The 14,662-nt window shown below is 43.3% G+C and overlaps 1 protein-coding gene across 4 annotated transcripts in view; it reads left to right on the top strand.

Annotated features, from left to right (window-relative positions):
- LOC106601932 (E3 ubiquitin-protein ligase rnf213-alpha) overlaps window positions 1-14,340 on the top strand; it is a 68,703-nt gene extending 54,363 nt beyond the window's left edge. For 3 of the 4 annotated variants that reach the window (XM_045715675.2, XM_045715678.2, XM_045715676.2), the window contains 3 exons: window positions 1,255-1,344; window positions 1,670-1,848; window positions 12,795-14,340. In XM_045715675.2, the coding sequence (XP_045571631.2) occupies window positions 1,255-1,344; window positions 1,670-1,848; window positions 12,795-12,948 (423 nt within the window). In that variant the 3' untranslated portion in view covers window positions 12,949-14,340. The other variant, XM_045715677.2, reaches the window with a different exon arrangement.
- The last annotated feature ends 322 nt before the right edge of the window (window positions 14,341-14,662 follow it).

Raw genomic sequence — 14,662 nt, 5'->3', positions numbered from 1 at the left:
CGGTATGACGGCTGCTTGGTCCCATGGTGTTTACACTTGCGTATTATTGTTTGTACAGATGAACGTGGTACCTTCAGGCATTTGGAAATTGCTCTCAAGGATGAACCAGACTTGTGGAGGTCCACAATTTTTTTTCTCCAGGTCTTGGCTTATTTCTTTTAATTTTCCTATGATGTCGAGCAAAGAGGCAGAGTTTGAAGGTAGGCCTTGAAATACATCCACAGGTACACCTCCAATTGACTCAAATGATGTCAATTAGCCTATCAGGAGCTTCTAAAGCAGTGACATCGTTTTCTGTAATTTTCCAAGCTGTTTAAAGGCACAGTCAACTTAGTGTATGTAAACTTCTGACCCACTGGAATTGTGATACAGTGAATTATAAGTGAAATAATCTGTCTGTAAACAATTGTTGGTAAAATGCACTGTGTCATGCACAAAGTCCTAACCCGATTTGCCAAAACTATAGTTTGTTAACAAGACATTTGTGGAGTGGTTGAAAAACGAGTTTTAATGACTCTAACCTACGTGTATGTAAACTTCTGACTTCAACTGTAGCTAGCATGTTATCAGTCAGTATCTAGCCTAATTTGGTATTAATTGTAGCTGAAAGTTAATACAACACATCCCTCGGTAAGGTGAGCTCTTTCAAGAGAACCCATTGGCAGTGATTTCATGTTTTCTGACCATGTGATTAGAGGTTATATTAAACTAAGGGATAGTTCACCCAAATTACAAAAGGACATGTTGGTTTCCTGACCCTGTCTATTAACGCAGTCTATTGACAAGGTAAGACAGCAATGCATTATTTGGTTTTGTTTACCTGGCCACTGTTTCAAATGCTAACATTTTTAGCACACCCAGTGCAATGTTGTCATGAGCAGGTGTAGTCTGAGTCACTGTGTTGTCCTGTTGTCCTCATATAGGCCCTGAGCAGGTGTAGTCTGAGTCACTGTGTTGTCCTCATACAGGCCCTGAGAAGGTGTAGTCTGAGTCACTGTGTTGTCCTCATACAGGCCCTGAGAAGGTGTAGTCTGAGTCACTGTGTTGTCCTCATACAGGCCCTGAGAAGGTGTAGTCTGAGTCACTGTGTTGTCCTCATACAGGCCCTGAGAAGGTGTAGTCTGAGTCACTGTGTGGTCCTCATACAGGCCCTGAGCAGGTGTAGTCTGAGTCACTGTGTTGTCCTGTTGTCCTCATGCAGGCCCTGAGCAGGTGTAGTCTGAGTCACTGTGTTGTCCTGTTGTCCTCATATAGGCCCTGAGCAGGTGTAGTCTGAAGCACTGTGTGGCCCTGTGGCAGCTCCTCACCTCACTCAAGTCTGAGAACCTGCTGCGCCTGAAGAGGGTAAGACAACGAGACACCACACATTCACCCAGACAAGTCTTCACATGATTTTGTAAGGGTCATGTTTTTTTTACACTGGTTATAAAGTTGTTTGTCTGGATTACTGTTTGTGTGGGTGAGATGTGCTTGTATTACTTACAAGACAAGTTGTAACATTGTGACTTAAGTTACACTAACTTACAAAAGTCAGTTAAACTAACCTTAGTTACACTAACTTACATAATCTGATAAATAGAAAATGATCATAATGTCATGTTACACCCTAGTGTATATTAAAGTTTCACTAAACCCCCCCCCTCTCCATCCCTCCCCTTCCCATCCTCAGGACCCGTTTGTGGGGGTCTCAGAGGAATACAGGAATCCCCTGGGAGATGAAGAGCGGAGGCTACTCACTACGTTCTTCACCAAGAGCAGCGCTGACTCGTTCCTGCTGGAGATGCACGAGTTTCTGCTGCTGGTCCTGAAGAGCCCCCGTGCCCCCGACACATACAAGCCTGACTGGGGGTAAGCCAAGGGGATAACAGCTAGCTGGCATGGTGTAGTCTCTCTTGACACTCTTAGCGGTTCCATTTTTGATATTGTAGTATTGTTTATTGTTTATTATCACATGAACATCACGGACAGTACCAGTCAAAAGTTTGGACACACCTACTCATTCAAGGGTTTTTATTTATTATTTATTCTACATTGTACATCACAACTATGAAATAACACACATGGAATCATGTAGTAACCAAAAAAGTATTAAACTAATTCAAATATTTTTTTGATTCTTCGAAGTATCCACCCTTTGCCTTGATGACTGGTTTGCACACTCTTGGCGTTCTCTCAACCAGCTTCATCTGGAATGCTTTTCCAACTGTCTTGAAGGAGTTCCCACATATGCTGAGCACTTGTTGGCTGCTTTTCTTTCAGTCAAATCAAATTTTATTGGTCACATACACACGGTTAGCAGATGTTAATGCGAGTGTAGCGAAATGCTTGTGCTTCTAGTTCCGTCCGTGCAGTAATATCGAAGAATTTCACATCAAATACCTTTTACACACAAGTGTAAAGGAATGAATAAGAATATGTACATATAAATATATGGATGAGCGATGGCCGAACAGCATAGGCAAGATGCAGTAGATGGTATAGAGTACAGTATATACATATGAGATGAGTAATGTAGGGTATGTAAATATATAAAGTGGCATTGTTTAAAGTGACTAGTGATACATTTATTACATCCCATTTTTAATTATTAAAGTGGCTAGAGATTTGAGTCAGTATGTTGGCAGCAGCCACTCAATGTTATTGATGGCTATTTAACAGTCTGATGGCCTTGAGATTGAAGCTGTTTTTCAGTCTCTCGGTCACAGCTTTGATGCACCTGTACTGACCTCGCCTTCTGGATGATAGCGGGGTGAACAGGCAGTGGCTCGGGTGGTTGTTGTCCTTGATGATCTTTTTGGCATTCCTGTGACATCGGGTGGTGTAGGTGTCCTGGCGGGCAGGTAGTTTGCCCCCGGTGATGCATTGTGCAGACCTCACTACCCTCTGGAGAGCCTTACGTTTGTGGGCGGAGCAGTTGCCGTACCAAGCGGTGATACAGCCCGACAGGATGCTCTTGATTGTGCATCTGTAAAAGTTTGAGTTTTTGGTGACAAGCCGAATTTCTTCAGCCTCCTGAGGTTGAAGAGGCACTGTTGCGCCTTCTTCACCACGCTATCAGTGTGGGTGGACCATTTCAGTTTGTCCGTGATGTGTATGCCGAGGAACTTAAAACTTTCCACGTTCTCCACTACTATCCCAACGATGTGGATAGGGGGGTGCTCCCTCTGCTGTTTCCTGAAGTCCACGATCATCTCCTTTGTTTTGTTGACGTTGAGTGAGATGTTATTTTCCAGACAACACACTCCGAGGGCCCTCACCTCCTCCCTGTAGGCCGTCTCGTCGTTGTTGGTAATCAAGCCTACCACTATAGTGTCGTCTGCAAACTTGATGATTGAGTTGGAGGCGTGTATGGCCACGCAGTCATGGGTGAACAGGGAGTACAGGAGAGGGCTGAGAACGCACCCTTGTAGGGCGTTCTCAGTTTCAGTGGGGTGGAGATGTTGTTTCCTACCCTCACCACCTGGGGGAGGCCCGTCAGAAAGTCCAGGACCTAGTTGCACAGGGCGGGGTCGAGACCCAGGGTCTCGAGCTTAATGACGAGTTTGGAGAGTACTATGGTGTTATATGCTGAGCTGTAATCGACGAACAGCATTCTTACATAGGTATTCCTCTTGTCCAGATGGGTTAGGGCAGTGTGCAGTGTGATTGCGTCATCTGTGGACCTATTGGGGCGGTAAGCAAATTGAAGTGGGTCTAGGGTATCAGTTAGGGTGGAGGTGATATGGTCCTTGACTAGTCTCTCAAAGCACTTGATGATGACGGAAGTGAATGCTACGGGCCGATAGTCATTTAGCTCAGTTACCTTAGTGTTCTTGGTAACAGGAACAATGGTGGCCCTCTTGAAGCATGTGGGAACAGCAGACTGGGATGGGGATTGATTGAATATGTCCGTAAACATACCAGCCAGCTGGTCTGCGCATGCTCTGAGGAAGCTGCTAGGGATGCCATCTGGGCCGGCAGCCTTGCGAGGGTTAACACGTTTGAATGTTTTACTCACGTTGGCTGCGGTGAAGGAGAGCCCGCAGGTTTTGGTAGTGGGCCGTGTCAGTGGCACTGTATTGTCCTCAAAGCGAGCAAAGAAGTTGTTTAATTTGTCTGGGAGCAAGACGTCGGTGTCCCCGACGGGGCTGGTTTTCTTTTTGTAATCTGTGATTGACTGTAGACCCTGCCACATATGTCTCGTGTCTGAGCCCTCGAATTGCGACTCTACTTTGTCTCTATACTGACTCTTAGCTTGTTTGATTGCCTTGCGGAGGGAATAGCTACACTGTTTGTATTCGGTCATGTTTCCGATCGCCTTGCCATGATTAAAAGCAGTGGTTTGCGCTTTCAGTTTTGCGCGAATGCTGCGGTCAATCCACGGTTTCTGTTTGGGGAAGGTTTTAATTGTCTCCGTGGGTACAAAATCACCGATGCACTTGCTAATAAACTCGCTCACCGAATCAGCGTATACATCAATGTTGTTGTCTGAGGCTATCAGGAACCTATCCCAGTCCACGTGATCGAAGCAATCTTGAAGCGTGGAATCAGATTGTTCGGACCAGCGTTGAACAGACCTGAGCACATGCGTTTCCCATTTTTGTTTCTGTCTATAGGCTGCGAGCAACAAAATTAAGTCGTGGTCAGATTTGCCGAAAGGAGGGCGAGGGAGGGCTTTTCATGCGTTGCGGAAGTTAGAGTAGCAATAATCCAGAATTTTCCCAGCCCAGGTCGCACATTCCATATGCTGATCAATTTTAGGGAGCCTTGTTTTCAGATTAGCCTTGTTAAAATCCCCAGCTACAACAAATGCAGCCTCATAATATGTGGTTTCCAGTTTACATCGAGTCCAATGAAGTTCTTTCAGGGCCGTCGAGGTGTCTGCTTGGGGGGGATATACACGGCTGTGATTATAATCGAAGAGAATTCTCTTGGTAGATAATGCGGTTGGCATTTGATTGTGAGGAATTCTAGGTCAGGTGAACAAAGGGACTTGAGTTCCTGTATGTTCTTATGATCACACCACAATTTGTTAATCATAAGGCATACACCCCGACCTTCTTCTTACCAGAGAGATGTTTGTTTCTGTCGGCGTGAAGAAACTGGGTGGCTGTACCGACTCTGATAACGTATCCCGAGTGAGCCATGTTTCCATGAAACAGAGAAAGTTATAATCTCTGATGTCTCTCTGGAAGGCAACCCTTGCTTGGAGTTTGTCTACCTTGTTGTCAAGAGACTGGACATTGGCGAGTAGTATACTCGGGAGCGGTGAGGGATGTGCCCGTCTACGGAACCTGACCAGAAGACTGCTCTGTCTGCACTTCTGCAGCATCGTTGTTTTGGGTCGCCTACTGGGATCCGATCCATTGTCCTGGTTGTGGTCCAAACAGAGGATCCGCTTCGGGAAAATCGTATTCCTGGCCGTAATATTGGTAAGTTGACGTTGCTCTTATATCCAATAGTTCTTCCCGGCTGTATGTAATAAGACTTAAGATTTCCTGGGGTAACAGTGTAAGAAATAATACAGAAAGAGTCTGCTGTCCAACTCATCCCAAACCATCTCAATTGGGTTGTGGTTGGGTGATTGTTGAGGCCAGATCATCTAATGCAGCACTCCGTCACTCTCCTTCTTGGTCAAATAGCCCTTACACAGCCTGGAGGTGTGTTGGGTCATTGTTCTGTTGAAAAACAAATGATTGTCCCACTAAGTGCAAACCAGATGGGATGGCGTATCGCTGCAGAATGCTGTGGTAGCCATGCTGGTTAACCTCCGCGGGAAACACTATTCAACAGCCAGTGAAATAGCAGGGCGGCAAATTCTAAACAACAAAAATCTCATAATTCAAATTTCTCAAACATACAACTATTATATGCCATTTTAAAGATACACTTCTCGTTAATCCAACCACATCGTCCGATTTCAAAAAGGCTTTACGACGAAAGCATAACATTAGATTATGTTAGGACAGCGCTGAGACAAGAAAAACCACACAGACATTTTCCAAGCAAGGAGAGGCGTCACAAAAAACAGAAATACAGCTCAAATTTATCACTAACCTTTGACGATCTTCATCAGAAGACACTCCCAGGACTCAATGTTACACAATACATGTATGTTTTGTTTGATAAAGTTCATATTTATATTTAAAAAAAAAACATTTTACATTGGCGCGTGATGTTCAGAAAATGTTTTGCCTCAAACTCCGGTGAATGAGCACATCAATTTACAAAAATACTCATCATAAACGTTGATCAAATTTAGAACAGTTATTGAAAGAATTATAGATGCACTTCTCCTTAATGCAACCGCTGTGTCAGATTTCAAAAATGTCAAACATTGTTCAATATTCTGAGTACAGAGCTCAGCCATCAAAGCAAGCTATACAGTTACCCGCCAAGTTCTGGAGTCAACAAAACTCAGAAATAGTATTATAAATCTTCACTTACCATTGCTGATCTTCGTTGGAATGCACTCCCAGGTCTCCCACTTCCACAAGAAATGTTAGTTTTGTTCGGTAAACTCCATATTTATGTCGAAATACCTCCGTTTTGTTTGTGCGTTCAAATCACTATTCCAAAGGCACAATGCGCGAGCGCAAAACCCTAGACGAAAAGTCAAAAAGTTCCATTACCGTTCGTAGAAACATGTCAAACGATGTTTACTGAATGAACACTTATTTTAACTTAATATAATACATCAATAAAATCAATTTAACCTCAAATAAATAATGGAACATCTTCAATTTGGTTTAAATAATGCAAAAAATAAGTGTTGGAGAAGAAAGTAAAAGTGCAATATGTGCCATGTAAGAAAGCTAACGTTTAAGTTCCTTGCTCAGAACATGAGAACATGTGTAAGCTGGTGGTTCCTTTTAACATGAGTCTTCAATATTCCCAGGTAAGAAGTTTTAGGTTGTAGTTATTATAGGAATTATAAGATTATTTCTCTCTATACGATTTTTATTTCATATACCTTTGACTATTGGATGTTCTTATAGGCACTTTAGTATTTCCAGTGTAACAGTATAGCTTCCGTCCCTCTCCTCGCTCCTACCTGGGCTCGAACCAGGAACACATCGACAACAGCCACCCTCGAAGCAAGAGCAAGGGGAAAAACTACTCCAAGTCTCAGAGCGAGTGACGTTTGAAACGCTATTAGCGCGCACCTGGCTAACTAGCTAGCCATTTCACATCGGTTACACCAGCCTAATCTTGGGAGTTGACAGGCTTGAAGTAAGTCATAAACAGCGCAATGCATTACGAAGGGCTCTTGGCAAATGCACACAAGTGCTGTTTGAATGAACGAGCCTGCTGCTGCCTACCACCGCTCAGTCAGACTGCTCTATCAAATCATAGACTTAATTATAACATAATAACACACAGAAATACGAGCCTTAGGTCATTAACCTCCCTGGGCGAGGTGGGACGCTTGCGTCACAAAAACTCAAAACACAGCTAAATGCAGCACTAACCTTTTATCTTCATCAGATGACACTCCTAGGACATGATGTTATACAATACATGCATGTTTTGTTCAATCAAGTTCATATTTATATAAAAAAACAGCTTTTTACATTGGCGTGTGATGTTCAGAAATTGTATTCCCACCGAAAACTTCCGGTGAATTTACTAAATTACTCATGATTAACGTTCACAAAATACATAACAATTATTTTAAGAATTATAGATACAGAACTCCTGTATGCAATCGCGGTGTCAGATTTTAAAATAGCTTTTCGGCGAAAGCACATTTAGCAATATTCTGAGTACATAGCTCAGCCATCACGGCTAGCTAATTTGACACCCGCCAAGTTCGGGGCAACCTAAACTCAGAATTACTATTAGAAAAATTGGTTTACCTTTGCTGTTCTTCGTCAGAATGCACTCCCAGGACTGCTACTTCCACAACAAATGTTGTTTTTGTTCCAAATAATCCATAGTTATGTGCAAATACCCCCGTTTTGTTCGTGCGTTCAGGTCACTATCCAAAGGGTAACGCGCGAGCGCATTTCGAGACAAAAAAATTCTAAATGTTCATTTACCGTACTTAGAAGCATGTCAAATGCTGTTTAAAATCAATTTTTATGGTATTTTTCTCGTAAAATAGCGATAATATTCCAACCGGACAATGCTGTATTCTTTCAAAAAGGAAGAGAAAAAATGGCAAGGTCTCGTGAACCCGCATTTCCTATCTCTTAGCCACCAGGCAGTCCACTGACAAACTGTGCTCCTGTACTCTGCCCGGAGACAGGTGACGTGTCAATCTGCTTTCTGAACGCTTTAGAGAGCCAATGGAAGCCTTAGAAAGTGCTACATAACCCCACGGGCACTGTAGTTTCCATAGAGAAGCAAAGGGAGAACTACAAATTCGCAAACAGGCCACTTCCTGCATGGAATTTTCTCAGGTTTTTGCCTGCCATATGAGTTCTGTTATACTAACAGACACCATTCAAACAGTTTTAGAAACTTCAGAGTGTTTTCTATCCAAATCTACTAATAATATGCATATTCTCATTTCTGGGAAAGAGTAGTAACCAGTTTAAATCGGGTACGTTTTTTATCCGGTCGTGAAAGTACTGCCCCCTAGCCCAGACAGGTTAACTAACTTGCCTAGTTAAATAAAGTTCTTAAAAAAAAAAAAATCGGCCAAATCGGAGTCCAAAAATACCAATTTACGATTATTATGAAAACTTGAAATCGGCCCTAATTAATCGGCCATTCAGATTAATCAGTCGACCTCTAATCCTTAGGGTCTTTTTTATAATAAATCTTCGATAATATTCCAACCGGACAATAGCGTATTCATTACAGAGGAAAAAGAAGGAACGGCGCGCCTTCGTGACCGCGCTGTAAACAACTCATTGGCCTCAGGCAGTCCACTTGTTGAGTCAGCTCTTATTCTCTCCCCAGTCACAGTAGAAGCATGAAACAAAGTTCTAAAGACTGTTGACATCTAGTGGAAGCCTTAGGAAGTGCAAAATGAACCCGAAGTCACTGTATACTGTATAGGCAATCACTTGAAAAACTACAAACCTCAGATTTCCACACTTCCTGGTTGGATTTTTCTCCGGTTTTTAACCTGCCATATGAGTTATGTTATACTCACAGACATCATTCAAGCAGTTTTAGAAACTGCAGAGTGTTTTCTATCCAAATCTACTAATAATATGCATATCTTACCTTCTGAGCCTGAGTAGCAGGCAGTTTACTACAGGCACGCCTTTCATCCGGACGTCAAAATACTGCCCCCTACCCTAGAGAAGTTAAGTGTGCCTTGAATTCTAAGTAAATCACAGACAGTGTCACCAGCAAAGCACCCCCACACCATCACATCTCCTCCTCCATACTTCACGGTGGGAACCACACATGCGGAGATCACCTGTTTACCTACTCTGCGTCTCACAAAGACACAGCGATTGGAACCAAAACTCTCAAATTTGGACTCATCAGACCAAAGGACAGATTTCCACCGGTCTAATGTCCATTGCTGGTGTTTCTTGGCCCAAGCAAGTCTCTTCTTATTATTGGAATCCTTTAGTAGTGGTTTCTTTGCAGGCATTCGACCATGAAGGCCAGATTCACGCAGTCTTCTCTGAACAGTTGATTTTGAGCTGTGTCTGTTACTTGAACTCTGAAACATTTATTTGAGCTGCATTCTGCGGTGCAGTTAACTGTAATGAACTTATCCTCTGCAACAGAGGTAACTCTGGGTCTTCCTTGAGAGACAATTTCATAGCGCCTAATGTTTTTTTGCGACTCCACTTGAATACATTTTCCAGATTGACTGGCCTTCATGTTTTAGTAATAATTCTATACTCCTAATTCCTGTTTACAAGCAGGAAGCACTGGTGACTAGATCAATAAAAAAGTGGTCAGATGAAGCAGATGCTAAGCTACAGGACTGTTTTGCTAGCACAAACTGGAATATGTTCTGGGATTCCTCCAATGGCATTGATGAGTACACCACATCAGTCATTGGCGTCATCAACAAGTTCATCAATGAAGTCGTCCCCACAGTGACCGTACGGACATGCCTCAACCAGAAGCCATGGATTACGGGCAACATCCGCACTGAACTAAAGGCTAGAGCTGCCGCTTTCATGGAGTGGGACTCTAACCCGGAAGCTTATAGGAAAGCCCGCTATGCCCTCTGACGAACCATCAAACAGGCAAAGCGTCAATACAGGACTAAGATCGAATCGTACAACACTGGTTATGATGCTCGGCAGATGTGAGAGGGCTTGCAAACCCTTACAGACTACAAAGGGAAGCACAGCTGAGAGCTGCCCAGTGACACGAGCCTACCAGACGAGCTAAACAACTTCTATGCTCGCTTCGAGGCAATTAACACTGAAACATGCATGAGGGCACCAGCTGTTCCAGAAGACTGTGTGATCACGATCTCCGCAGCCGATGTGAGTAAAACCTTTTAAACAGGTCAACATTCACAAGGCCGGAGGGCTAGATGGATTACCAGGATATGTACTGCGAGCATGCGCTGACCAACTGGCAAGTGTCTTCACTTTCAACCTCTCTCTGTTCGATTCTGTAATACCACCATGTTTTAAGCAGACCACCATAGTCCCTGTGCCCAAGAACACTAAGGTAACCTGCCTAAATGACTACCGACCCGTAGCACTCACGTCTGTAGCCATGAAGTGCTTTGAAAGGCTGGTCATGGCTTACATCAACACCATTACCCCAGAAACCCTAGACCCACTCCAATTTGCATACCGCCCCAACAGATCCACAGATGATGCAATCTCTATTGCACTCCACACTGCCCTTTCCCACCTGGACAAAAGGAACACCTATGTGAGAATGCTATTCATTGACTACAGCTCAGCGTTCAACATCATTGTGCCCTTAAAGCTCATCAATAAGCTAATGACCCTGGGACTAAACACCTCCCTCTGCAACTGGATCCTGGACTTCCAGACGGGCCCCCCCCCCCCCCCCAGGTGGTAAGGGTAGGTAACAACACATCCGCCACGTTGATCCTCAACACGGGCCCCTCAGGGGTGCTTGCTCAGTCCCCTCCTGTACTCCCTGTTCACTCATGACTGCGCAACTCCAACACCATCATTACGTTTTCCGGTGACAGAACAGTGGTAGGCTTGATCACCGACAACGACGAGACAGCCTATAGGGAGGAGGTCAGAGACCTGGCTGTGTGGTGCCAAGACAACAACCTTACCCTCACCGAGCACACCCCCATTCTCATTGACGGGGCTGTTGTGGAGCAGGTTGAGAGCTTCAAGTTCCTTGGTGTCCACATCACCAGCAAACTAACATGGTCCAAGCACACCAAGACAATTGTGAAGAGGGCACGACAAAACCTATTCCCCCTCAGGTGACTGAAAAGTTTTTGCATGGGTCCTCAGATCCTCAAAAGGTTCTACAGCTGCACCATCGAGAGCATCCTGACTGGTTGCATCACTGCCTGGTATGGCAACTGCTCGGTCTCCGACCGCAAGACACTACAGAGGGTAGTGTGAACCGCCCAGTACATCACTGGGGCCAAGCTTCCTGCCATCCAGGACCTCTATTCCAGGCGGTGTCAGAGGAAGGCCCTAAAAATTGTCAAAGACGCCAGCCAACATAGTCATAGACTGTTCTCTCTGCTTCCGCACGGCAAGCGGTACCGGAGCGCCAAGTCTAGGTCCAAGAGGCTTCTAAACAGCTTCTACCCCCAAGCCATAAGACTCCCAAACATCTAATGAAATAGCTACCCAGACTATCTGCATCGCCCCACCCGTCCCCCGTCCCCTCTTTTACACCGCTGCTACTCTCCGTTGTTGTCATCTATACGTAATCACTTTAATAACTCTACCTACATGTACATATTACCTCAACTAACCAGTGCCCCCGCACATTGACTCTGTACTGGTACCCCCCTGTATATACATAGTCTCGCTATTGTTATTTTCCTGCTGCTCTTTAATTACTTTTATTTCTTATTCTTATCCGTATTTTTTTTAAACTGCATTGTTGGTTAGGGGCTCGTAAGTAAGCATTTCACTGTTGTATTCGGTGCATGTGACTAATAAAAATTTCATTCGAATGATGTTTCTCGTTGCTTATTTGCATGGGGCGGTAGGGTAGCCTAGTGGTTAGAGCGTTGGTCTAGTAACCGAAAGGTTGCAAGTTCGAATCCCCGGGCTGACAAGGTTATCTGTTGTTCTGCCCCTGAACAAGGCAGTTTATTATGGCAAGAACAGTTCACTGTTCCTAGGCCGTCATTGAAAATTAGAATTTCTTCTTAACTGACTTGCCTAGTTAAATAAAGGTAAAATAAAAATTGAACTGTTCTTGCCATAATATGGACTTGGTCTTTTACCAAAGACACAACTGATTGGCTCAAACGCATTAAGAAGGAAATAAATTCTACAAATTAACTTTTACCAAGGCACACCTGTTAATTGAAATGAATTCCAGTTGACTACCTCATGAAGCTAGCTGAGAGAATGCCAAGAGTGTGCAAAGCTGTCAAGGCAAAGGGTGGCTGCTATAAAATATATTTAACACCTTTTTTTGGTTACTATGTGATTCTATGTGTGTTATTTCATAGTTTTGACGTCTTCACTATTATTCTACAATGTAGAAAATAGTTAAAAATAAAGAAAAACCCTTGAAATGAGTAGGTGTACTAACACTTTTGACTGATATTGTATGTTTCATAAGGGCCACAAACATCTCAGTGTGAAGCATGTTTGATGAAAGTAAAAATCACAAACACTGTCTGGAAAACTTACACACACACACACAGGAAAGTCGAACATGTGTCCATTATCCTCTCCTCCATTGTCCTGCAGCCTGAAAGACACCCTGGTGTCCTACATGGAGCGGAAAGACCTTGACGTTCCCCACGACGTGGACGAGTTGTTCCCCGGAGAGATCACCCTGGCTCAGTACATAGAAGCCTGGAAGTTCACCGTGGCCTTCAAACAGGAGCGCAGCCAGAGATAGCTCAACCACCTCCTCACTGATTTTACTCTGCCTTTGTGTGCATCCCACATGGCTCCCTATTCCCTACATAGTGCACTGCTTTTTCTTCCTGAAGAGTCGAACATCATTTCATACTTTTATTGGTTTTTAGACAGGACAGTATGAAGTTGGGGGGACAGACTATGTTGGAAGAATGACAAGTCGGAAGGGAGCATAGCCAAAGCTCCAACCCCGCCATTGTAGTGCACTACTTTTGACCGACCAGGTTGGGGTGCCATTTCAGATGCAGACTTTGTACAGACTTTATAGTCCCTGTATACTGTATGTAAGGGCCACAGATATGTTTACAATCATGTTTAAGAATACACTTATATGATATAGATGCATATGTTTTACACAGGGGAACATGAAATGAGTGCCTTTTCGGAAATGCACTTTCAAAGTGCCAGCAGGCAGGTTCTACTCATGTACAATACCTATAAACTGTTTAATTCTGCTATCTAAAAAGTCAAATGTGATTTGTACTAAGAGTACAATGAGTGAAGGGGAGGAAGTTTTGAAAGTTCTAGTTAGCAAATATTTGTCCATTTGTTTTATTAGTTGATAAATATGCAAATCCAGTGGAGGCTGCTGAGGGGAGGACGGCTCATAATGTCTGGAATGGAGCGAATGGAATGGCATCAAACACATGGAAACTATGTGTTTGATGTATTTGGTACCATTCCACTCCAGCCATTACCACAAGCCCGTCGTCCCCAATTCAGGTGCCACCAACCTCCTGGGATGCACAAAATGTTTGATTGCTGATGGTCTTTTGTGCACTTTTCCAATGTGAATTTCTCTGTCACATAGTGGTGGTAGTGGAGGGAAAGACGGAATTCTATATTGCTAGACTTTTGGTCTTCGACTCAGGGATGCAACTAGGTGAGATGTTGGGCTATAACTCTGGGGTCTGACATTTTTTATCTCAACCAAACAGCAATGAAGAAAATAATCAAGATTTATCATAGGTGATGTTTTCTAATAAGGGAAAGGAGTTTGCCCATTTCTGAAGCTACCTTGTTATTAATATCTACGGTGTCCCCAATGGAAAAGTAGGTTTTAAAATTCACTTTGTCCTTTTAGGGCCGCTGTAGATATCTATTTACATGGCTTTGCCTCAAGTGATCTGTTTTGTTATTTCATAACGGACTCATCTTCAATCATTTAGTCAAAAATGGCATGACAGTTTCCACTTTCAGAATCACTGCCTTACAGAATAAACCATGCTCATTGTATTTTGCAGTTTAAGTTCCTCTTGTTGAACTTAAAGTTGGACCAAATGTTGTTTCTGTGTTCCATTTCATTGCTGAAGAGTGTGACATGCAGTGATTATTATGTTAAAACAAAATAAATTGTTTACCTCTCAGCAAATGTTTCTTTGTTGGCAATTTCTTGGTCTTTATTGCCGCCACTAAAGACCGTTAAAAATGACAGTCATTTGATCAAAGAACAGCGTTAGGTTCGGGACTGTGGGTGTAGCAAATTAACATTTAAAGTAACTGTCCCATTTTTGAGAGTCATAATCAAATGTAACTGTGATGTGTAACACATAAGTGAAAAGAAGATAATACAAGCATCATTATTTTTTTACTGACCAGGTGGTCTCCATCAGCCCAAAGTCAAAATGCAGGCAACAAACTCTGTTCTGTTTATTTAGCACACAAAGCAGTCACACATTTGGACAAATATAAAT

Source organism: Salmo salar, chromosome 03 (genome assembly GCF_965601325.2).
Source record: "Salmo salar chromosome 03, fSalSal1, whole genome shotgun sequence".
In the NCBI taxonomy this organism is placed as follows: domain Eukaryota; kingdom Metazoa; phylum Chordata; class Actinopteri; order Salmoniformes; family Salmonidae; genus Salmo; species Salmo salar.
This window is presented reverse-complemented; position numbering and strand designations above follow the sequence as displayed.